General features: G+C 32.3%; 1 protein-coding gene across 13 annotated transcripts in view; it reads left to right on the top strand.

Moving 5' to 3' along the window:
- ome (dipeptidyl peptidase 4 omega) overlaps positions 1-25,119 on the top strand; it is a 304,004-nt gene that overhangs the window by 22,545 nt on the left and 256,340 nt on the right. For 3 of the 13 annotated variants that reach the window (XM_067348239.1, XM_067348238.1, XM_067348247.1), the window contains exon 3: positions 15,208-15,264. The exons of 1 other annotated variant lie outside the window; for it this stretch is intronic. In XM_067348239.1, coding sequence (XP_067204340.1) covers positions 15,208-15,264 — 57 coding nt within the window. Of the gene's footprint in view, positions 1-3,052; positions 3,903-14,923; positions 15,265-18,840; positions 19,559-20,726; positions 20,870-21,002; positions 21,372-25,119 lie in introns of those variants that run through there. 9 more of the 13 variants (XM_067348245.1, XM_067348243.1, XM_067348242.1 and 6 more) reach the window with 9 other exon arrangements.

The following is a 25,119-nucleotide window of genomic DNA, read 5'->3' as shown; positions in this document are numbered from 1 at the left end:
TAAGACAATTATTTTCTTCATTTTTTATGACAGATTCTATCCATCTAGAAGTACAAAAGAATAATGTCAATAAAATAGTTCGAAATATATTTAAGAATATCTACATGATATAAAAAAATCATAAAAATAAAGGTAAAAAAATTAATTGATAAAAAATTAAACAAATTTTCAATAAAAAATATTAAAATTTTTTAAAAAAACGTGAATGAATCTAATTAATGTAAGCTTATAATGTACAAAATTGTAACACAAAGATATTTTATGTAACACGAAGAACTATGGATATTATGTCAGAAATTGTATAGCCTTTGTATCTGATTATCCCTTCTATCTCTCTCTATACTCAGAGTGCTAACATAAACGTTAACAGCAGGATCAATTTGATACGTTGAAAACCCTTTTCGAACCGCAACCGCAGGAAGGATTCAGTATGCGAGTGTCCTTCCTTTTACCGAACCCGAACTCCTCTCGAGGTATGACATCAAAATACGGTCGCTTCGCTGTCAGAATCTCATGTAACAAACGTGTGATGAGGTTACACAGAAATTACAGTGTTAGATACGCGCCAGGAATCCGGATTCGTAACGCTGCAACTGTCGACCGAATTCCTGAACGACGTGTCCGCCAGCTTTGATTACTCACGGATGGAAAACTTCGTGATTCCCTCCGGTGAATCGCGGCGGTGTAATTTGATTTCTTCTGGCCGTGCGCGAGAGTATTTCGCGTTCGACGCGAGAACGAACCGTGAATCCTCGTCTGAAATCCCCCCACGCGCGCTGTGCCATCAATTCTCTTTTTCAGCTACCCGTTATATCTCGCGGGAGAACCGCCGTAATCACGAGTCTCAATGCGACTTGTAACTTCCTACCCTTGCCGAACGTAATTTCGAGGCTTTTAACCGTTTCCAGGAGCTGTCTCCCGTCTCTCCTTGAGCATCGAGAGTAAATGCGACCTTTCACCGGAGCAGTTCGAAATATGTCGGTGACAGTTGTGACATGACATTAATCTTTCCGACTGAGTTGATTTGTAAAAATTCTTTCGATTTACATTAAACTTTTCGCGATAAATAGTTTACGTAGAATCGCGGTTTAAATGGATAATTCTTACATTTCTCGTAAGTTAGTAATAAAATTTTGAATTCAGAGAGGTTTTTAGTTCACTTTTAGAACGTGAGTATGCAAATATTTTTTAAAGTCTTTTAAGTAATCGTAAACTATAGATATATGGATTACTTATAGATTTTTGATAAATTTACAGATTATTTAATATTTTTCATAGATATATAAATTATTTATAGATTTTTTTATTACTTAAAATAATAAAAAAATACAACTTTAAATACAAAACCATCAAAAAATATAAATTTGTGATGTTTCTGATAGTTTTACGTTGCATGTATAGAGTATTCTAAACCAACCGTATCATCCGAATAGCAAATTCTTGAGGTTATTTGGAAACAAAAATCTTTATACCAAAATGACAAAGCTAAAATATTTTTTAAATAAAAAGAATTCAAAGTTGATCAATCTGATTGTTAAAAATTCACGTGCTCAGACACGTCGCATATTGATTTTTATATTCTTACTATAAGTGAAATTTCAGAAATCTGCTATTAATGAGTGATATTGTTAGTCTAAGACACCTTGTATATTTTACATTATTTTAAAACTTATTCTCTTTATAATATTAAAATAAAACAAATTGAATTGACTTACCGACATGATGCGCAGCAGCGAAGTTGTTTACGAATTGATCTGTAATACAATCTGTAATATCTGTTATATAAAGTAGATCCAAATTATAGCAGCGTTTAAAATAACTATTTGAGAAATAATTATTACACATTCAGTCAAGCCTGGCTCACTGCCGTCGACGCATGTTATTTTATTTACTTGATACTTATTTCTAACGGATCTCCTAAGATGATCCATGGCTTCTCATAAATTTATGAAAAAAATGTACTATCCATGTCAAAAAAAAGATGCGTTACCTAAATTATTCTGACTATCTTGTCAACGTTTTACGACTAACGACGATTTTTTAATTTGTTACACTGAAGATGGCCACGTCCTTTAGGCCGAAACGTATGTAATGTTATAATAAAAGGAAATTTGAGCAATTATAACTAGCTCCGGCTCTATCAGCTTGTTGTTTTCAAGAATATTATTTTAATAAGAAAAAGAGCTATATATTTATATTGTATTACACATTAAACTTTTACTCATTTTTTATGCAAATATCTAATAAAAGAATTATATATTTATATCTAATAATTATAAATATTAAAAAGTTGCAAATTTTTTACTTGTTTGAGAAATAATTATTTTAAACGCTGCTATAATATAGATCTACTTTGTATGTTACAGATCAACTTGTGAACAACTTCGCTGCTGCGAATTGCTAAGTCAATTCAATTTGTTTTATTTTAATATCATAAAGAGAATAAATTTTAAAATAATGTAAAATATACAAGGTGTCTTAGACTAATCGTATCACTCATTAATAGCAGGTTTTTCATGTGGTAAGGATATAAAAATCAATATGCCTGAGCGCGTTAATTTTTCACAATCTTGTTTGATTAACTTTAAACACTTCCCATTTAAACAAATATTGTAGCTTTGACATTTTGGTTAAAGATTTTCGTCTTTAAATGAGAAATCAAGAGAACTTACCACTAACGGGATAATATGATTGATCTGGGATACCTCGTATACATACATATGTATTATGTCGGTATGGATACAAAATTATTTGTTATATATATGTAACTGCATTACTCTTTATATGCTTGAAATAAAAATCTCATTTTCTTTAAATTTTAAGGAAATTAAAAAAAAATTTAAAGAAAATAAATGTTTATTGAAGCAAATTACTTAATAATGCAGTTGCAAATATTTAAAAAAATTAAATTTTTATGTAAAGTTTAACTAAATCGCAGAATGATATAAGATTGCGAATTAATAAACAAGCAGTCTAAAGAATATAAGTAAGTAATGTTTTTTTTTTAAATAAATAATTGGAAAAACTTTTACATTCTATCGTCTTCTTCTGTTTCAATTCAAATAGCAAACGTACAACGCAATCCATCAGCAATCACACGCAGTGATTCAATCACCTACAATAAGAGCATCAATCAATCAAATACTCGATCGGAGAGAAAAGTAATATTCGTATTGGCCGCAAAATTCTCTTTTCGACATTTACCACATCCCGCTTCAACAAGCGGGTGGATAGAACTTTGGAGGTAAATCCAACAACCGGGAAGCAGTTGCCACGAGAGGCGCATGCCAGGTGTGGGATGGGTTTGCGAATCTCCGATCGACCGTGACCGTTTGTTTCGAGGATCCTTTCGCCGGCTCGGCGCAACGGCAGCAGCAGCGGTAGCAGTGGTGCTTCCCCAACTCGTCGCTATAGCAGCAGCACTTCCTCCCCACCTTGGCAAGTGCATTCAACAGGTATCTACACAACCGATGAGTTTGTGCTACGGTGCTTCTCTCTCCCCTCTCATTCCTCTTCGGGGGTTCCGTGCTATCTGGCGGGCACACTGATCCGCGCCCGCTCGACCCTCCGCTCGTTCTCCCGTTCGCCTGCGTCAAGGACGCTTGCGTCGATAAGGTAGACCAGCTCCCAACCTGAAGCGGCTGGTTGCTCGTTGCTCCTCGCCAGTGCGCCGTCGACCGTCGAAGGTTGTTGGTCGTCGTTTCGGTGTTCTCATTTGTCGTCTCTGCTCGCGTACAGTTTGCTCGTATCATTCGGATCGGCATAAGACACGGAAGAGAGTGTAAAGTGGCCGTAAGGATCATCGCGCTGATCCTTGCTCGAGGTCGGTGAGGTGTTTTCTTGCGCGGACAGAAACTGGTCTCTGTCTGTGCTATTCGATAGCCGGTGCTTTGAGTCGTCTGGTAAGAATCTTCCGTTTCCCTTCCGAGTGATTCCTTCCTATTTTTACGACGGTGGGGAAATCTGTGTGTTGGTTGGCAAAAAATGATCACTCGACTCTTTAGCGGGGATATATTGTTAATCAGCGATTCGTCTGTAGCTGGCTTTCGTTTCTTTCGTCTCGCGAAGGCTGCGAGGAGAATGCTATGGGCGGGGGAGTCTGAATTAGGATCAAGGATTCTGCCGGCTTTCTGTATCCAGTAGTTGCAGTCAAGGGGTCAAACTGATCTTCTCGACGTTTCGGAGTTCCGATTAGTGAGTTTGTGTGTTCTCGAGCAGTTTCCAAATTTGTAATCATGCGTGAGGTTTTCAACGTGGCTTCTCACAATGCGGTAACGTTTTTTTATTAAATATTCTATTGGAGATTGACAGGTGTGATAACTGATTAATTGCGATGTACGTAGGTTTTATCATTTTATTATAGCATAATTGTATATCAAAGACTGTTCACTGTTGTTTAATTGATGGCACTATAAAACATATCGTTTTTAAGATTTGCGATTTACAATTAGTTTTTGTTATACTTTAAACAGAATTTAAGTTGCGGCTGAAATGACAGCAATTTTATAAAGATTTTAATAATGTTCTGTAATATGTCTGTATGATACAACGAAACATAATATCGATTGTACATATTTAACGAACAATTATGTGTTAATTACATTTGAGATATTTTAAAAATGTTTTTTATTATTAACTAATTCAATTATTTTATTTTTCTGTAAATTGAAACACACACACACATAAAAGTAGTTAATCATTTGAATTAAATATTTATTTAGTTTATCCACGATTGGTTTTATTCTTGAAATCCCTTCCTGCTTGAAATGCTGTTTCAATAATTTCGATTAAATGACAATTTTAAGCAATATTTTTTTGATAAAATCCATGATTCTCATCAAATATCTGTGCAAATACAAACATTATGCTTTTATGATATCAAAATTTATGTTACATTTACAAAACTTTAATGTGCACGAATGATTGCGCGATAAAGATAAAAAAATACAAGATTACATTTTGTATCACACATACGCGACAGAATGTTCAGAATACAACATCACAGTTTTAATTTGAAGGTGGCCATCCTTGAAATGTGATTACGAACTGTGATTATAACGCGAAAGGTATCTTTGCGCAAGCATAAAATGTGTAAAATTGTCTCTTAAAGAGAAACTCTCGTTATATACACAACGACATTTTTAATTATTTCAAGTTTTGTTACTGAGTTATTTGACAATGAAAACTCAACTCAACAGATATATAAGGCTCTTAACCTGAAATTCTATTAAAGCGATTTTATCACAGAGTTCTTCTCGGAATGTTTTGGAAGCGCATTTGCGCCGTTTTTCGCGCAAAATTTCTCTTTACGCTTGTCTGGTAAATGGATATTTCCTTTTCTCACACGAAGACGTTTTTCATTATCTCAAGCCTCATCATCAAGCTATACAACAAAGGAAATTTAAGGACATGTAAGGTTCTCAAATTAAATGTTCATTAGGTAAAGCAATTTTATCTCAAGTTTCATCCTAGGATATTTTTGGAGTGCATTTGCGTACCACTTTACGTATAAACTCTGCAGCTGTGTGTTAAATAGAAATTTCCTGCTCCACGCAGATACTTTTCATCATCTCAAGCTTCATTACCGAGTTAATTAACAACAGAAATTTAAGTGTAGAAGAGATACTCAAATTAAATTTTTGTTAAAGCTATTTACCTAAAATCTCTTTCTAGAACATTTTTGGGGTGCATTTATCCCATTTATGGCGAAAAGTATACATTTGTCAACTAAATAAAAATTTTTTTTTTTCGTGGAGACACCTTTTATTACGTCTCAAGGTTCATTGCCGAATTAATTAGAAACGGAAATTCAAGAGCGGAGACAAGAGTTTCAAATTAAATTTTCGTCAAAGCAATTTAGTCAAAATTTCTTCCTAGATTATTTTCGAGGATGCGTTTACGTCATTTTGATGGGAGTGAGAGCATTTCTGAGTGTGCACGGAAGTGGTGCGACACTACTGAATTCAGTGATATTAGCATAACCGTTCTCCATCACATTTCCTACGAGTAAATTTAACTCTGCTGCGCGCGAGTTACGAGATACAGCGCACGCTCGCCCTCCGATAAATGGGTTAAGCACGAAGGGGAGTAGTAATAAAATTTTGTCCGAGATCACGTTTCACGAAATGTTTGCGCGATCTCATTATCAGCCGCTGACGTATTGCGTTTGTAAAATTGTCGAGAGATAAATAAATAAAGAGTCGTATCGAGAGATAAATCCGCGAGGGCAAAATCCACTTTGATTCGCGTTCAAGCGCGCAAGGGATATGTTATTTCGATTGAGGTACGAAACACAATCACCATGGGAATCCTAGTGGACCGTACCAATTTACAAAATTTCGCTGTGCTTTGTCGAGTCTGTTTCAATCTACGTATCGAATTATGAGCGTAATAGAGCAGCGAGAGGGTGCAAAAGTGCATTAAATATGCAAATCGGATATCAGATTAATGTTTTCGAGACAGTGTCGAGAAATAACTGCCAATCAGGTTAAATTCATTGAACTGATGTTATAAATATTGAATTAAAGGAAGCGTTAGCTCCACGCGAGCCATAATTTACATCGTAATTCTATTTATAAGTTAATAATTGTAAATTTGCATCCTTCGCGCGCAAATGCAGATGTGAATTCAAAATGTTTATGAGAGATAAATTTGAAATTCGACGTTGACATTACGCGAGATTACTCTGCATTCATCCAAAAGCAGAAGACCGTAACAAGCATGTCGCGCGAGTGCATAAATAATCTGTCTAAAAGAAGACTGCAAATGTGGTAGCAGTTTTTGCAGTTACCACAGTTAGTACACATAAAATGATAACAGTATAAGGCGCGTTTAACAGCTTCATCTATTAAAACACGGCAGAGCTTTTTTTCTGCGACCATGAAATATAAAGTGTCTCAGTGACAATTATAATACAGATTATACTGTGACACAACGTTTTAAATAGTTAAAATAAGTAAATCATATATTTTAATGATAATTAATTTGATATAATTTAATATAATTAGAAGCAAAGACAAATGCATATTCTACAACGAAAAACAGAGAGCGAATAACAAAATACAACTTTCAAAAGTAATGTCCGTGTTATAAAAAAAATAGAAGTTGAAAGAACAAGCAATTATTTCATATCTAAAGTTCCAAATCACATTAATAAGAATTTATTCAAATATCATGTTTTAATGCAAAAAGCATACTTTAAAATTGTCCAATGTGTATTTTTTCGTCGAAACAAATTACATTTCTCACGAAGTTATCGTTATTTTAATTTGTGTACTAAATTTATGTCGTTATGTATTGTACTTTCATTGCATTGTAAAATTAATTAAAATATCTTATAAATGTGCATAAGTTCGTATTAAATTCCGTCGAATTGCAATTTTGTCAGCATATTCTAATTTCTTTATTTTTATTTTTAAAAATCAAGTCTAATTAGATGTACCAGATGCGTTTAAAGCTGTCGGTGCATAATAACCGTCTTGCTGGTAAAAGTCTGTGACTTTCATTGACGACTTGACGACAATGTAAAAAGAATCACGTAGGCGATTGTACGTAGCTCGGAATAATTAAATACGGTGAAATCGATCACTTGGTTGTTGTCCTTTCTCTTTTCGATGTGTTTCGTCTTGCTGAACTTTAGATCAACTTATCATTTAGTTAAATTGCACGAAAAATTGAATATATAAATTATGATTATATCAATAAATTAGATTTGGAATTACTAAGAGTTATTGTACAAGTTCGTGACACTGGCATGAAGGAAATTCCAGATAAAATTCCTGAATAATTAATGATTTATTGCTTCATGTTTGACAATTTAATAGTGTCATTAAAACATAGCTTAATAAGATATTCTACATATTTGTATTTAATATTAAAAAAATAAAAATTGTTTTTATCGCAGTAGTCGTATATTTCAATGAAAAGAATATTTTTTTTTAATTAGCAAACAGAATATGCTGAGATAATTAGGATGGCTCTGGGAATTCCCAATTCCTGGGAATAATTAAAATGTGAGACAATATTGGCTAAACACTTAATGCTATTTAAGTTATCATTATAACGAGACGATATGGCAATCAAGTTATCCTTATAACGAGAGAATAATTGTTAGTTAATAGTGTACATTAACACAACAATCAACATGAAAAGTATTGGAAAATAATACTTCATAAGTAGTTTTAATAATTTTCTTCCAAAAATTTTTAATTCTTTAAAAATTATTTTCCTAAAGAAGTAGATATTTTAAAAATATTTATTTATTTCTATTTATATTATTCAATTATATTCATTCAATTTTGCGGAAATATTATTGATTTTAATTTATTCAAATCTTTATAAAATCTCTATTAATTAATGACTTAATAGATCCTGTTTTTTTAATTAAGAAAAAAATCTTCCTTTATTGCGAGTATTTTATTTATAAGCAATCATTTACACGAGAAGGCTAACCGGTTCCGAGCGAGAGAATAAGCCGTGGAAGAGTTTTTATATAAGCCAATACACAAGGAACGATATGAAAGTGGGAGTATTGTGATACGCGGAGAAAGGTTGAACTTTCGAGACATCCGTGTGTCTTGCACGTCTGCGCAGATAAAATGTTTCTCTCTTTCATGGTCAGTGTGTGTTAATACCGTGGAATTATATGTTCATGAAAATCGGGGACGGCGGATGTATAAGCGGTCAAGGTAACCTCACGAAATCTTGTCAGCGAATAAGTAAAGAATTGCTCCATTTTAATTGCGCATACATTTTAACATGTTGCGAAAACACAGTTGGAACTGTGCCATAATGTTAAGACGTATGCGATATGAAATACCCGAAGAGATATTGCAACGACTGCAGATAAGATATTAGATTCAGAAATTGATATTAGAAAATATTTTAAAAAATGATATCAAGCGAATTGAAATAAATTTTATATATAAACATATGCACATACACATGTGTTATTGTGTTATCAGTCTTTTTGAATTTAATAATAAATTATTTTTTCTACTCTTTCTATTCAATGATAAATTCCAATTTATTTATTAAGTAACGATTAAATTATTTTACTATGCACATTTTTACTAATACAATTTTTAAGTATGATTTGTAACTGATCAGACTGTTATAATGTTCCAGTATTATCTTGGCACATATCGCTGAGTTATATTTACTGCGAATTCACTCTGGTTGCTATCGTAGTAGAACTGCATTTGTGGCTGATGCAGAGAAACAAGTAAACTGACAAGATAAGCATGACATTATATCATGATTAATTCATAGGCCTAAAGTAGGACTTCATGGGAATAATCTATAGAAAAGAAAACATAACGGTGTATAAAATAAGAAAAGGCGTGTAAAATAGATTAATTATACGAGTCGCACATTATATTCAGAACCTTGAAAACAATAAGAACAGTAAGTCTTTATTTGAAAAGTAGGATGGGTATTGGAATACCAAGGTTATTTTGTCTTTACTAATAGACTTAATTTCACAAATTAAATAGCAGACTAAGTAGTTTTTTTAAAAGGAAGATATTTTTAGAAACATAGAAATTAAGCTAATTGCTTTATCTTAAACGGAAATGATCGCGATTAGAATATAATTAGAAATTGTAATAAAAATTTATTGTACGTCAAATGTATACAGCTAGTTCCAAATTAGCGTATTCCTTTTGTTACGAGTAATTTGATGTTCAATGATGAAACTTGCTGTTATCTGTTATCTATCGAAATCAAAATGATGGGACGGTTTATTATACACTGGGCTTGATCTATCATACCAAACTGTGTTACATACAAATTTATTTGCACGAACACTGCTTTGAACTGTAGTATTATTAATAGATGATATCCCAAGCTATTTTGGTGTATCGCACTATTTATCAGTAAATTATTTGCTTATTTTATATCGTTTCAATAGTAACATTTGATCTCTATTATCAATTCCAATTATGTAATCGATCCTATTTCCAACGTTTGTATATAATGTAATTAAAACAAATTCATTCATTCCATGGGTTGTATAGATAGTTGCATAGTAGTGTTAATGCGTAATACAGATATAACTAGTCGGTAATATGTTGATACAGTTTTCAGATTAAAAACAAGGAGTTAGAGCAAATTTAATTGTTTGCTATAACAATCAAATGCTATAAATTTATTAACAATAATTATATTGCATATTTCCTAATCTGTTGCAATTCCAACATAAAATAATCCTACCTGTTTATTCCTACTTTAATTAAAGCTTACATTTAGTTGCTTACTATGCAAAGTGCAGTTTTGCAACTAACAATAAGATTTATTAAATGTAGCTGTAAATAAAATATATATGTGCTTTGTAAAGTAATGTTAAAAGTAATGAGATGAAAAATAATTATACAGCTACTTATTATTGATGCAAAAATTCCAAAATTTTAACTGAATCTTACTGATAAAAAACAATTGATATTTAATTCCCATAATAATTGTTATTAAAATGTAGGAATTTGTAATCAGAAAAATTAATTAAAATTGATATCATTATAATATTTAATTTAGCAAGTAAAATGTAAAACGCGATGAATTTGATATTTAAATTTTCGGAGATAGATGAATCGAATGTGCAACCGCGATTTCTATTGGCGATTTAGAAGCGATACCAGGGCTTACCGTAAACACGCCGCTAGGATTTCCCGTGGGCTAACGAAATTATTTTCACCCGATCATGGCGTGTATCGTCGATATGGGCAGGTCGCTGGGCAAATTGCGTTATTACGTTCGATAAAATCGCCGCGGTTCTCGGCTCCGAAGGCTATTCTTGCGACCGGGCTGATCGTGGCGATCGATGTTGCAACGAACAGAGTAAACGGTCACTACTGCCGTTCAGGTATTGAAGGTATGCACTCAAAGTTAACCGCGATGATGGTTATATGTGAATAATATCGTAATGGGTTAAAGCGTGAGAGCGGGCCGCGAATGTTCATTGGAAAATTAAGTTCACACGATACATATTCGGCCGGGCTATCCGAGCTAATTGTGCGAGCTTTACCCGAGTCCTATCAAAGAGTTCTTTTCTTCTTTCTCGATTGTAATGCAAATCACGCCGTAAATTTATCGGCCCATGTTTATTTTTAATCGACTCGATATTTACTTTCGCGTGTATTTCGTTATAAATTGCATGGAGATACACGGAGATCCTGTATATTTTAAATGCAATCAGAATGAAAATTCTACGATAAAAAGCAGATTACGTATGTGATGCATTTTCATGGACATTTTAGCGAAGTGATCGTGTTAAAAACATGTTATTCTAGAATTATCTATTATCGTGTGGAAAAGTTAGAAAGACACCTGAATATTCGATCGATGTTAATTTTACTCGCTTTATTTAAAATATCCATCTGCGCGGTCGATTTAAACATTAAACGCGACTGCGTGATCTAAAATATGTTTACACGTGTAATTGAGCGACGTTTTCGCGACGCGTAGTACGCGCTAATGGTAACTGGACAGGTTAGATCTCAGCCATGTATGTGTATAACGGGAGTACGAGACTTTGTATATTTGTTATTTCGATGTAATGAATGGCGAAACGCGTTTGTCGGCGACGATTTACTCCCACGCGAACAATGCGGGTTAACCACCGAGGGCCACGTGGAACACGCGCACTCTCGACCCTACTCTTAGACAACATCTCACTTTCGAGTAGACGACGAGGGGCAGTGACGTCGCAGCGGACCGCGAATGAAATATCGCGGGAGCGCCGAAGAGAAACGAGTCGAGAGAACACTCAAAAGATCGAAGGAGCGAAAGGGCGGGAAACAACCGGCCGGCAAGAAGGGTCAGATTCCTTTTTCAAGTGTAATTTATGTTCTCTCATATTATTGGTTGCGTATCATGATAATGACATTGTACAGATTCTTACAAGCACGCTATCCCGAAAAAGATCTCGCATTTTCTATTTACAAGGAGCAATCAGCAGTTAATTGATGAATGCATGGATGAAGATCAGTTGAAAAGCGATTGCGATTTGTAAACGTGATGTTGCAATATTTTTTGAATAGAAATAATTATTAAATTAATAAATACTACTTTACATTCTTAATGTAAATAATTATTAATTTTTTAACAAAAAAAAAAAGAAAACGATGGTGGTGCTATATTTATTATAGTAGAATTTTAATTAAAATTTTAGAGATATTAAAATGCTTGATGAAATTTAAGCTAAAAAAATAGATTCTTGATTCAAGTTAGTAACGCTATAGATTATATATTTCACACAACAAATATATTTCATGCGACCGATCATTGATGATTGAAATACGCCTTCGTCGAGAATGTACAGTCGACGGGGAATTCAAGTTAGTAATTGAAGCTCGACCGTTTCTTAATCTAAAATATTTTTCATTTTTGTATTATCAGCTGTCGGATATTTCCATTAATCCCAGCAAAAAATACTGCTATCTTATTTCTCGATAGATAGAAGTTTCGCGATTGGCATACAATGAGAAAATGTCGTGTGACAAACGAGCATCGAGCCCGCGAATTGATCTGGAGGTAGAATTAATCACTAGAACTGTCATGCTTACATCCGCGGAAACGCGGAAGGTTGGACGCGGTATAGGTGGAATTGGGGCAGGATTTCAATTTGAATAGTTCGGTCCGCTTTTTGCCTGCCCTTTTTGTTGCGTACGCTGCAGGTGCAACGAATATATGTCATGCGGCCGATCATTGGTGATTGAAATACGCCTTCGTCGAGAATGTACAGTCGGGAAATTACATCGCAGTCTCTGTCAACGACTTTTCGTCGAATTATGAGTGTCGATAATTTTTACGTGAAACAAAAATCTTTTCACCAAAACTTTACAATGAAACTTTTGGAATAAAAATTTTTATTATTGTACTTTGTATTATTAATAAAATCTGTATATTATATTAAAAGCCGTTGAAAGTAATTAGTAATTATTGATAAGCTATGGTTAATGGAATCTTAATTTTTTGCAATAAGATATATGTTTAAGATAGATGCTGAATGACATTCCTTTGAATTTCACATATTTCATAAAATATTTATTTGTGACGTACAAAATTAAATTATGTAATAAAAAATTTTTATTTTTGCAATTTTGAAATCGTCAAATTGTTTCTCTGTAATTTGTTGCGTAAAAAAAACTTGTCGCGATTATTTAGTCTCGCTTTATCTTAATATCCTTTACGCATACAATTTAAATTTGCATAAATAAAAATTTGCATGAAGAATCGCGTTACTGAAACTCTAAAGATTGCATCACATATAAATATACTGATAGCGGTTATTCAATTTTACTGTCACGCCGAAAAGTCGGTGCGCCGCGCACGTACACGAAATACAATTTTAAGACGTGGAAAGGCGCGTGTCGGAACGCTACGCTGCATCGTGCTGATTTGAATAGCGTGGTTGTATAGGATGTTTTTCATCTTTCTTCCTTTTTTTTATTTTTAAAACAGTTCGTCACGTCAATATCGAGTGCACAAGCGCGCATGTTCGTAAGCGGAATATATCTTCGTCAAAGTCACAACTAAAAAACGGATTCAAAGAACAACGCAATGTCGAGACTATCGTATCATTCCGTGACTTTCATGACCGATGATAGCGCTGGATATTGAATTAACTTGTTATTCAGATCAAATTATAAGGTGCCAATAACGATGCGTATGTGAAAATGCATGTTCCAAATGCAATACAAAAATGTAATGAAATATTTATTATAAAAAATGGTTTTTGATTTTTGAATGTGTTTTATAAATCGGTTTATATTATATAAAATTATCATTAATATCCGCATAAAATATAATTTTTGCTTCTATTCTAAATAAAAAACAATTTTACTATTATTATTGTATTATTTCCGATAATAAAGATATATATCACTAATTTTAATAATAACAATCATTGTTATTAAGTGTAGTTTTTGTATTATCTTTTATTTTAATAGAATATGTTAAAGATAAAATTATTAATTTATTGAATACTAATTTTTACTCGAAGATTTAATCACAGATGGAATTAAATATATGCAATATTCATGAGACTTTTGATTTACAAATCTGTGTCTACATCGCGAATTAGTGTTCACACATTCATCAAATCTTTAATGCGCATGAAACCGATAAATTACTCATTGAACGATTGTATTCATAATTCATGAGCAATCGTGTCTAATTTAATATAGATTCCATACCATAGTTAACTTCAGAGATCCAAATTTCTGCACATCTCGTACAAAGCTCAATATTCTTTGCTTTAGTTGGTTCTTTTTTGGTTTTAAGTTCATTTAACACTGATGCCAATAAAATTTTTAAGAGAACTTAAGAAGTATAATCAGTAAAACAAGATTGGAATTTTAAAATAGTCACGAGCGGACGATGGATTGCCAGAAAACGTATCTTAGAATATATTCGCATATGTTTCTGCAATATCAGTCATTAAATCATGAACATTTGAAGAATCAACTATTCAACTTCAATTATTATTTCTGTCAGAATTAAAGATTAATGCAAGCTAAAATTATTGCAAAAATTGACCAATGTAAGTTATTTTTTCGTCAAAAAAATATTTACCAATTAATAATTAGCATTATATCGGTGTATTATCGAAAAATTTATCAATTTATGTTTGTTAAAAAGTGTGAAACATACAGATTTTCCCAGAAAAGTCGATAAATCCGATATCCCTTTATTTTAATTTAATATTTAATGAAGACCGTAAGTGGTGAAAAGAGAAATAGTAGATATCACTTTTCTCACTAAGCAGATAGATTTCTCATTCTTGCCTGATATATATATATATATATATTTCATCTTTGATATCGTGCCCACGATCGTAAGCGAAATAATATTCTAACCCGGTTAGCCCTTGCTGATCGTCTTCTATTCTATCTCTCTTTATTCTCCTTTACTCCTGCGGCCCTAGCCGGGTCAGACTTCCGTATCCGGTTTCCATTTGAATACAAAGCGACATTGCGTGAAAAATTAAATACAGGTTTCACCCTGTGTCGGCCGCTAAGCAGTGATTAATGGACTGGATCCATTGAATCTGCGCCGACCGACGGAAAATCGGCCGGTAGTGAGAATTGGGATTGGAGAAAGGGAGAGAAAGGGAAAGAGAGAGAGAGAGAGAGAGAGAGAGAGAAAAGAGAGAGAAAAAAAGTGGCGCAGGTGAGAAGAGAGAAAAGTGATTTTATCCCGTGAGTGCAGACGGCCATTCGCGACGAAAACTCGAGGACCATGACGGAGGGCGAGACCAACGTGAGTGTAAGTCATAAAGCTTTCCTACCTTATTCTTTTCGCGTTACTTTTAAACAGAAGGTTCGGCTCATATCGTAAAATCACATTTACAAAATTGATATAATAGCGGTGGAATATACGGCACGTATATTTATGTAGTAAGTAAGGGCCATTGTATCAACCTTTACGATAATATAAAATTTTTCAGGCTGTTTGTGTAAAAGGTAAAATATGTTCTCTATATAAAACATGTTAGGCTATCTAACTTTAGTGAATTTAATTTCCAATACTTTGAATACAAAAGAAAACGTGGCTAAATATTTTATTGTCATGAATGAAAATAAAAATTATTTTTGTATATACATATACGCTGTTGCACTGAATGAATTAAAAACTATCGAACATTTTTTGTTACGAAAATCTATTTCTAAATTGGCAGAATATTGCATACAAAAATGAATACAGTAACCTTGGATTATTGTGTATTTTTACTTGTATTTTGATAGTTTCAAACTTTTATTTTATACTGAAAAACACTATTATTTAATTTGAAAAAAAAAAAAAAACATGTTTATTACAGATGAAATTTCTTCAGTAAAAATAGAAAGCAAACAACGTCAAAATAACAATTTTAAGATAATAAATTTTGAAAATGTTTTTCATAAAAACTAATAAAATTTTTATTATAAAAAAATCAAATTATTGTTATAAAAGAATTATTAAATTTCAACTTTTTTATAGTATTTTTTGTAAACTAGGCTATATATCATACAAACTTGATAAAAAAATTAAATATACTAAAACAAAGTTAAAATAATATCTACATTTTTTAGATTTGACATATTACAATGTAATGCCGAACGATTTTAATAAGTAATTTAATTTTTAATTAACGAATATTTTAAGCGGTGCAGTTGGAATTTTATAAAACCTTGTCGTATAACGATAGACATTTCATTACGGTTACGACATCGATATTTCACATTGCGCGAGTTTTAACTACCACTTTTAATATTTCTCAAAAGCATGAATGTATTTCTGTGCTACTTGATACATTTCAGAGAGCTTCAACTTCATTCTATTGCTGTGGCTCAATAACATGATGCACATTTCATCGTCGCGTCTCAACGAATGTAGTACGCACGGAGATATTGGGATCGATACTACATTCTGAAACACGTACAGTTTCTCTGACGATAGTGATAATATTTCGCAAAATTGACGGCGCGCAAAATTAACGCGATCGATGAGCTCCCGCCGTAAACACGTGCGCCAGAATCCGTCAAATACGATCAATTAAATCACATCGAGTTCCAACTTACAAAGAGATATCTATTAAAAAAAAGAAAAAGAATCAGAGTAGCAGATGGCTGAAATTTTTATTCGTCAGCATAACGAGAACTTCTAAAAATATTTTTACTCATTGTACGATCGGTCGATTTGTACCAATTTGTAAAACTTCAAGTTTTTTCATCTTTTATCGTTATAATTAAAATAATTTATTTTATTTTATCATTGAGAGAATGAATAAGCTATTTAATTTTATCTTTAAGAAATAATTCAATAAAATCACTAATTACTGTAATTTATACAATCAATTTGTTTTAATTAAAAATAGAATTTTTATCATTATTTCGATAATAAAATAAACTTAATTATTCTAAACACACAATAAAAGAGAAAACTATTTTCATTTATTTGTTTTTTTTCAGTTACTTTCACTTAATTTTATTGTTTCAATTATTTAATTTTTATTCTCTTAATTTTGAAATTACAGCAATATATGTATAAACGCGCGATTCATATGACGCGACAAGTTGTCAGAAATTAATAACGATTAATCATGCTAATATATGTATAACTAATTTCACTTACCAGCCGATGCACCATCGCCGCCGTTTCGCCGAGCTGCTACATCGCTTCCTTCCTCCCTTACTCCACTTCCCTTGTTTTCTCGATTCCTTGTTGTACTGCTCCTTTGCTTCCTTGATTCCTTGCTGCGCTGCTTCGCTTCCTTCTTGTTGTGTGGTCCATGTTGCGAATTCACTCACACAGATATACCGAAAAACGTGGTAAATCACGTTTGTGGACGTTAATTAACGCGATGATTGTTCGTCATTTTGTAGAACACTCCCGACACTAAAGCAAATACGAATCGAAAAAAGCTATCACGATCACGCGTGCTAACATATACGATACGACAATTGTTGTCATTTCGAAGGACACTCTCGATGTTTTGCACGTACGATGTATTTTAGACGGATAAATAAACACGCGAAACACGGTGATTGCACTGTCTCACTCAACGCTTTTGATGTTTCTTGAGCGCATGATACGTTTGAAATGAGACAAATTAAAACGCGGTGAACACTTTCGGCTGTGTTTCAAAATGCACTGACAGTGCTGAAAACCTATAGCGGACGTAACATGAACTGTGGATTGTCAATACTGACAGTGAATATTAAAACAGCCTTAATATCGATGCACGAACTCTTAACGATCTCCTGCGACGCGAGACAAAGTTATTTGCACTTATTTTCTGTGCTTGAACTTTATTATTCAATGTAGCCAACTTTCAATACAACTATCTATTGGCCGGTTATCGTACAAAAATCAGACGGTTACATTCAAACACATACTTACTTGGAAGCTATCCCCGATTTATAAACATCCGAAGAAATTTTCTGTTAATCGTAATCGTTCGTACAATTCGCGAGATTCTCGATATCTTTTTATAAGCAAAATTTTTTTCGTAAAAAGACGCGGAGCGATTTCACGAAGCGTCCGTTCGGTATCACGGTAGGACGTGTAATAATGAATGCGTATGGTGAGACTGCGTAAATCAAAACAAACACAGTAGGCAACTCTTAGCGACTTCAAAACAATAAATGTTGTGTTTATATATATTTGAGTCTTATTTTAATAATCGCTTTAATTTTCTTATTTTTATGCTAAATTATATTGTGGACATTATAAAATTGATCTTATTATCAATTTATTATTTCATTCTAATATACATTAATATACTGTACTTAATCGTACCAACTTGATGGTTTGCATTAATCAAGATATGTAATAACAGAATTACCCTTTTTTATTTTGAGATTATAATAAAAAAATTAAATTATGAATTAGAGCATTTATGATTTATAGGAAAATAAAAAAATGTTTTTCTGTTAAAATGTGTGTGAGAGCAGGTGTATAAATCTTCTATAAAGAATTATACTTATTGTGTAGCATATTTTATTTTGATCTAAAAGTAATATTCAATGTTCTTGCATTAAACTATATCGAAATATTGAAAATATTATTTATTACCAATGGGAATTAAGATAAAATTAATATTATCCTGCATTTAATATTGTAATGAAGATGGCTAATTGCATATTTTATAATAATTTCAAATTCACAATAATAATTTGATCTGTTAATTGCATCAAGTATCAATGTATATAGTGATAAATCATTTACATTACAAATTATTAGAGGAAAAATTAAAACAAAATTATAAGTTAATATTTAAAAAATTATAAATTTTCTACTTAGTGGATTTTGAGAAGTTTGTTAGTATATTTGTATCTTTTCTATTTTTAATTGGAAAAAAGTAAGATTATTATTTTTATTTTATTTTTATTCATTTATTAAATAGTCTTTGTTTTGACTAGCAAGATCATCTTGTGTTTTAATCAGATCGCTTTCTGACAACCTCAGTGAGACCACTTTGCAATTCCCATTGAAACTTGCTGTAAACGGATATTGAGATTGTTAAATTATGCGACAAGTGTTCAAGTAATACCAAGCGGATTTTCGAATTAACCAAGGTACTTGATAGCGATTATTTGTTTTTTCTCTCGGTATACAAATTCGTGAACGAAAAAGAGAATCCAAAAGAATATTTTTCTTTGGTTATATACTCACGCAAGATATTGTTGTATTTCTTATTTTCGTATTAATATACAGTAGAGTTATTGTCGTATAAATAGAATTTTTCGTATTGATTTTTGATTGAAATAAAAAATAATGAAAGTGTGAAATTATTTACGTATTTCTATTGAGATATTTAGTTTTGTTGTGAGAGAGAGAGAGAGAGAGAGAGAGAAAGAAAGAAAGAGAGAGAGAGAGAGAAGAAATTTTCTGTTTTGTTTTGACTAACGTAGGCATAGCTTTTCTACCAACCTATATTCAGAGAATCTCGATGAGAATTTCGCTGCACAGTTCTCGTCGAAACTTGGTCACGAACGGACGTTGAAGAACGGATGTTGAATCGTACGATAATTCTTTGGGCTTCGATAATGCCGAGCAGATTTTCGGATCAATCAAGGTATGCGGCAGTGAGTAGCTATTTGTTTTCGGTATGTGAATTCGTAATCGGAAAGACTATTTTCTTGTGATTATATACCACTCGACGCGAGATATTGCCGCATTTATTATTCTCAAATCACATATGTTAATATATATTAACATATGTTAATAGAGTTATTGTCGTGCAAACTAAATTTTTTATATTAATTTTTTATTTAAATTAGAAATGATGGAAGTTGAATTATTTGCATATTTTCATAGAGATATTTAATTATGTTGGAGAAAGGGAAAGGGGTAATCTTTTCTGTTTTGACTAACGTAACGGTTTTTTACATGGCAAGGACACAAACTTATATTTAGAGAATCTCGGTGAGAGAAAACTGCACAGTTTTTGTTAAAATTTGATAGATTTGCTGCCGCGTGATATTTTTTGTTAATTGTTGACACCTGAGATTGGAGTAGAAATGATGAACGTGGAATTATTTGTATATTTTTATTAGATGTTTAGTTTTGCTGAGGGTAAAGGCCGGAGCACAGACTTACATTAGGCATAAGGCATAACAAGAGAATCAACCTAGTCAGAGATTCGCAAAATGAGAAGTGGGGATGGAAATATAGAACTCTGATTGGTTGATTCCCTTGTATCCCTATGTATCAGGCCTTATGTAAAAGTCTGTGCTCCGGCCTTAAAGAGGACAGTTTTTCTGTTTTGGTTGATAATGAGTTATGTGTTTCGTGATCGTAGCGCGATCGTAGCGCTCAGGTTAGTTCGTAAAATCGCGAGGCGAATACATCGTAGTGTCGTCGAAACTTTTACGGATATCGAAAACGGACATATTAAATTATGTTCAACAAATGTTTTTGAAAATCGAGTAGCTTTTCAAGTTAAACAAGATGTTACATTGACAGCTGTTTCTTCTCGATGTTCTAATTCGCGATAAAAAAGAAATTGTTGTATTGCTACATATATCTGGTGAGAAACATCAACGCATTTTTTGTTGTCTCATTGCATGCACAGTGAAGTTACTGTCGCATCGAATCGAGCTTTTTATCCGTCGCGTTTGAATTAGAGTTTTAGAAAGTTTTAAATGTGGTATTACTGACATACTTTCACCGGGATACCTGGCACGCGCGGAAGAAAATATTTTTTATTCTCACTAAGTTATGTTGTGTCTTTTGTTAATTAGGATTGCTCCGCGTCAGTTCGGAAAATCTCGACGAGACTGCTTCTCGCATTTCTTGTTGAATTTCGCACGTGACGAGTGTTGGGAATATACTTCATGTGCGGCAAATAATAGAGCAACGGAAGCGAGTTTTTGGATTAATTGAGGTATATGATAATAATTCTTCTCGGTATACAAATACACAATCAAAGGAAATATTTCGCGTCGTAAATATAGTAAAGTGCAATCACGTAAATTATGTTAGCATACTTTCGTTGAAATACTCGGCTATGTTTATAGAAGTCACTGGCTGTTTAGACTAGCACGATCACCTTGAGTTACAGTTCCAGTGTTTTGCCGAGAAGATTCGGCTATGTTTCGTATTTGTTGTTGTACACCGCGCACGGGATATCAGAAATTTTGTGACTTGGGCAGTTGCTACATTTCTCGTACGTTCTAAACGTGTCGCGTCGTGAGTGTGACAAACAGATGTGCTCATACGAAATGACGAACAATCGTCTCCCGAACTATAATTAGCCGTGTATTTTTGATTCGTAGTATTGGAAATATATTTGTGTGAGTGAGTGAGTGCATCAAGAGAAACTTGACGGCATGGATGCAATGGAGCTTGGATCGGTCGGCGATGGTGCATCGGCGATACATCAACCGGTGAGTAAATAAATTCACTTACTGCATTTGATTTAATAACATGACATCATATTTTTGATTCTTACGATTCCGATCGCAATTGAGAATTTTTAATAGCAAATTTTTAATAGCTTTTAATTATGTATGTATTGATATATAGAATAATTTTTCTAAATACTTTTTTTAATTAGAATTTAATCGTGTGAATTAAATTAATATGGTGTAAATCAAATACTGATTAAATATAAGTGATTCTTAAAATTAAGACGTACATATATTTTAGTATATTATTATTAAATGCGTTATCTTATAAAAATTGTCTATAAAAGCATGAGCATATACAAATTTTAATTTCTCTAAAGATTTATAATATTTATATTTATTAAATCTCATGATTTTGCAAAGTCCATTTGAATGTAAATGAACAATAAGATTTTGTTACACTTTTTACGGTTATTGTTAGATTGGGAAATTTTTATTTTCAATTATTTACAATTGGAATAAAAATTGCATTGTTCACATTTCTACTAATAGAAATAGATTTTTGATTGGTATATTCATAAAAATGGAAAAAGCATGATAGATCAAAAGCGTTCTATTTCAAAGTACATTAATTTGATTAATAAGTTTATTGTAACTTTATATCGTTTATCGCAAGATGCTCTGTTACCACGGAATAGTAGTGGTTGGTTACCTTGTAAGTTTTTGTTTTTTCATTCGGCGTATCGTTATTAATGCTCTGAACTGCTTATTCTATCTCTTTGTTTAGGTTCCTCCGTCGCGTTAACGAGCTCGTTAATGGGTGCGCTTACTTAAAAGCGTAGTTTTCGTTTTCGCATTGCGATTACGTGCATTGTTCTGCTATTATTAAGCAAATAAGAGCAAAAATTTTAATTTTTGGCGATTTTACATATGCATTTTATTACCTAAAATACTAGTAAAATGTGTTGCTTTTTTAAAATTTAATATTTAGTTTCAAGTACAATAAATTTAATAGCATTTTTGAGTAAACTTATAATAAAATAGTGATTAACTGATCCGAAATGGATCAAAATTTGTTCACTCGAAAACGCTATAAGATTAAATAATTTTAAGTAATATATACAGTTTTACTTATAAAACTTTCTTGCTGATAACAATTATCTACAATCTCTCTCTTAGTTTAAATATTTGATTTATTTTGGCATTTAATGATACAAATAAAACACAGCATTAATTTTACATCATAAATTTTGCAAAAATAATTTTTTTAAAATAAATATGTTTTTTTTAAATATTTTCAATAATTAAAGAAAATGGCAGTTGATTCGACAGTTAATTAATATTTATTTGCAATTAAGATTTGTTTATATGATATTAGCAAATTTAATTACACAAATTTAATTTAATTTAATAATAAGAATTTGAAAATTAAATAGTAATATTATATATTTGTTTAAATTAAATGGTTTTTTCATAAATTTTGTTATTAATAATCACTACTCTTATTTAATATGTAATAGCTTTTGTCAAATATTTATATTTTAAAAAAAGCTTTACAAATATAATGTTACTATTTAAATTTTCAAATTTTTAAATTAAATCTTTATATTAATTGCATAATATATTTTGAAATGAATATTTGTTAATATTTTATAAGTGAATCTGAGTTACAAATAAATTTCAATTAACTGTTGAATCAGCTTTTAATGAAATAAGGAAGCATTGCACTCAATTTCGCGACGTAACATTGCGAAACATTATCCGGCACATTTTTTGCCGTTACTTTTATGACATTTCCATTCGCGGCGCGTATACGCACCGGAAAAGCAAATTAATCTTCCGGGCGCCTTTTCCGTAGCGTTTTTTATAGCATGGCAATGCGGACGAAGTAAATCTTGTCGGCGGGAAATATCTCGGGGTTGGAATCTCCATTATACGAGAGTGCGAGAAAACGCCGAGGCAATGAATTGCTGTGAGTCGATTCGTGCGGATCTTCGTGAATCAGATTCAGCGTGCGATTCGGCAATGTGTTAACCACTTATATGTGCATATTAGAATACTCCCGGGGTACTCTACCGCGCTATTAAGGCACTGTAACCAAATTCCACATATCGGCCCGCCTTCCACCGGAACTCTGAGCATCTGAGCAATTTGCCCATGAGAACTATCACGCTATCCTACGCGCTGGCAATAACGTCTGTTTCGCCGCCATATATTTCACCTAATCCATAAGCAATATAGATACAGAAACGCACGCGAGATATACACGGGTACACACAAATATTTGGGATGATTGCGTCAGCGCTTTGCTCGTTTTTCAAGTTTTTTGAATGTTTTATCTTCTCTAAGTGCTTTATACAGGAAACGGAAAAATGTGAATGATATAAAAGTGAAAATATTTGATGTATACAATTTCTATTTTATTTTTGCAATTTTAAATTCTAAACAATAGTAAAAATGCTAGAGTTTACTAATAATAATAATAAGTATCACGGTATTAATACTTTTAAATTTTAATATCAATATTATTGCAGCACTACGAATAAATTGCTCGGTGATATATCAACGCGCGGTGCAACATTCGCCATATATCATGATCAAAGTTCAACCAATGCCATTTACTATAGAATAAGTCTCTAACACCGCGGTCATAAAGATATATCTTGGCGCGAAAGAGGGTCGACAGTTTTAGGTGACTGCGAATAAAGACGTCGATGGCATCGGTTTATTCTAATCTAGCAAAGTGCTCCGGAGTCGCCGTGGAAAGACCGGAAGCGAACCCGAAGTTCTGTCTCGGAAACAAACGGTTTGGAATGGCACATTCTATTGATAAACTGCGCAACAGTCCCAAGTCCTAATCTCACGTATACCGTAATACCTGCGATTAATTAAGATTAAGTTTAGGATACCATTGTGCATCGAGATGCCGTAATGGCAGATCATGCGAATGCATTTGGCTTAAATTACATCAAGTATCTAAATTGCTACTTGCGCATGCAAGATGATTATGGAGTAATCAATTGAGGCATTATTGATATTGAAAAAGAACATAAGTTCTAAAAGTTAAGAAAATTCTTGAGAATAAAATCTTTACGCGAATAAGTACAATTTTTTTACTACTTCGAAAATGATATTTTGAATAGTTTGTCTTGAGTGGATATTTATGAAGCCATGTCAGCATGGATAATACAAATATTATCATAATTTTATTCGATTTAAATCGTGTTGAAATAAATGCATTATTGTGTGGTACGCTTTTATGATCTTAGCTCTGTCAGCAGTTCCTTGGAGTTATCTGCACGATTTAAACTGTTCGCGAGCGGCGCATTAATATTAATATCGTGCTTTGTCTTACATGAATGAGAGATGAGTCAAATGTGCGCTTACCTTATTAAATTCCTCCGTAAAATGTAATAAGATACGTGAAGACTACAGAAGACGTATGGCAACATCCTTTTCAATGTCATTTTCATTGAGATAGAAAATTAATCCTTTCATTCATTTTTATTACAAATTATGCAAATATAAAAATATATTGCAGTAGGATCGAAATAGTTCAAAATTGCGAGTATTTTATCGCCATTCAAGCCATTAAATGCAGAAGAAATCTAAATATTTCTTTAACAATTTAACAATTTATAATTTTATTTAATACTTATCGATTATAAAAAGTTAATTTTTTATTTCAACACATTATTACAATTTATATCTATATACATAATAGATAGACGTATTCATTTTGAATGTCAAATATTAGCTAGTAATTAAAAAAAGTAGCTCTATAAAT

This window comes from Linepithema humile, chromosome 1 (assembly GCF_040581485.1).
Source record: "Linepithema humile isolate Giens D197 chromosome 1, Lhum_UNIL_v1.0, whole genome shotgun sequence".
Lineage (NCBI taxonomy): Eukaryota > Metazoa > Arthropoda > Insecta > Hymenoptera > Formicidae > Linepithema > Linepithema humile.
This window is presented reverse-complemented; position numbering and strand designations above follow the sequence as displayed.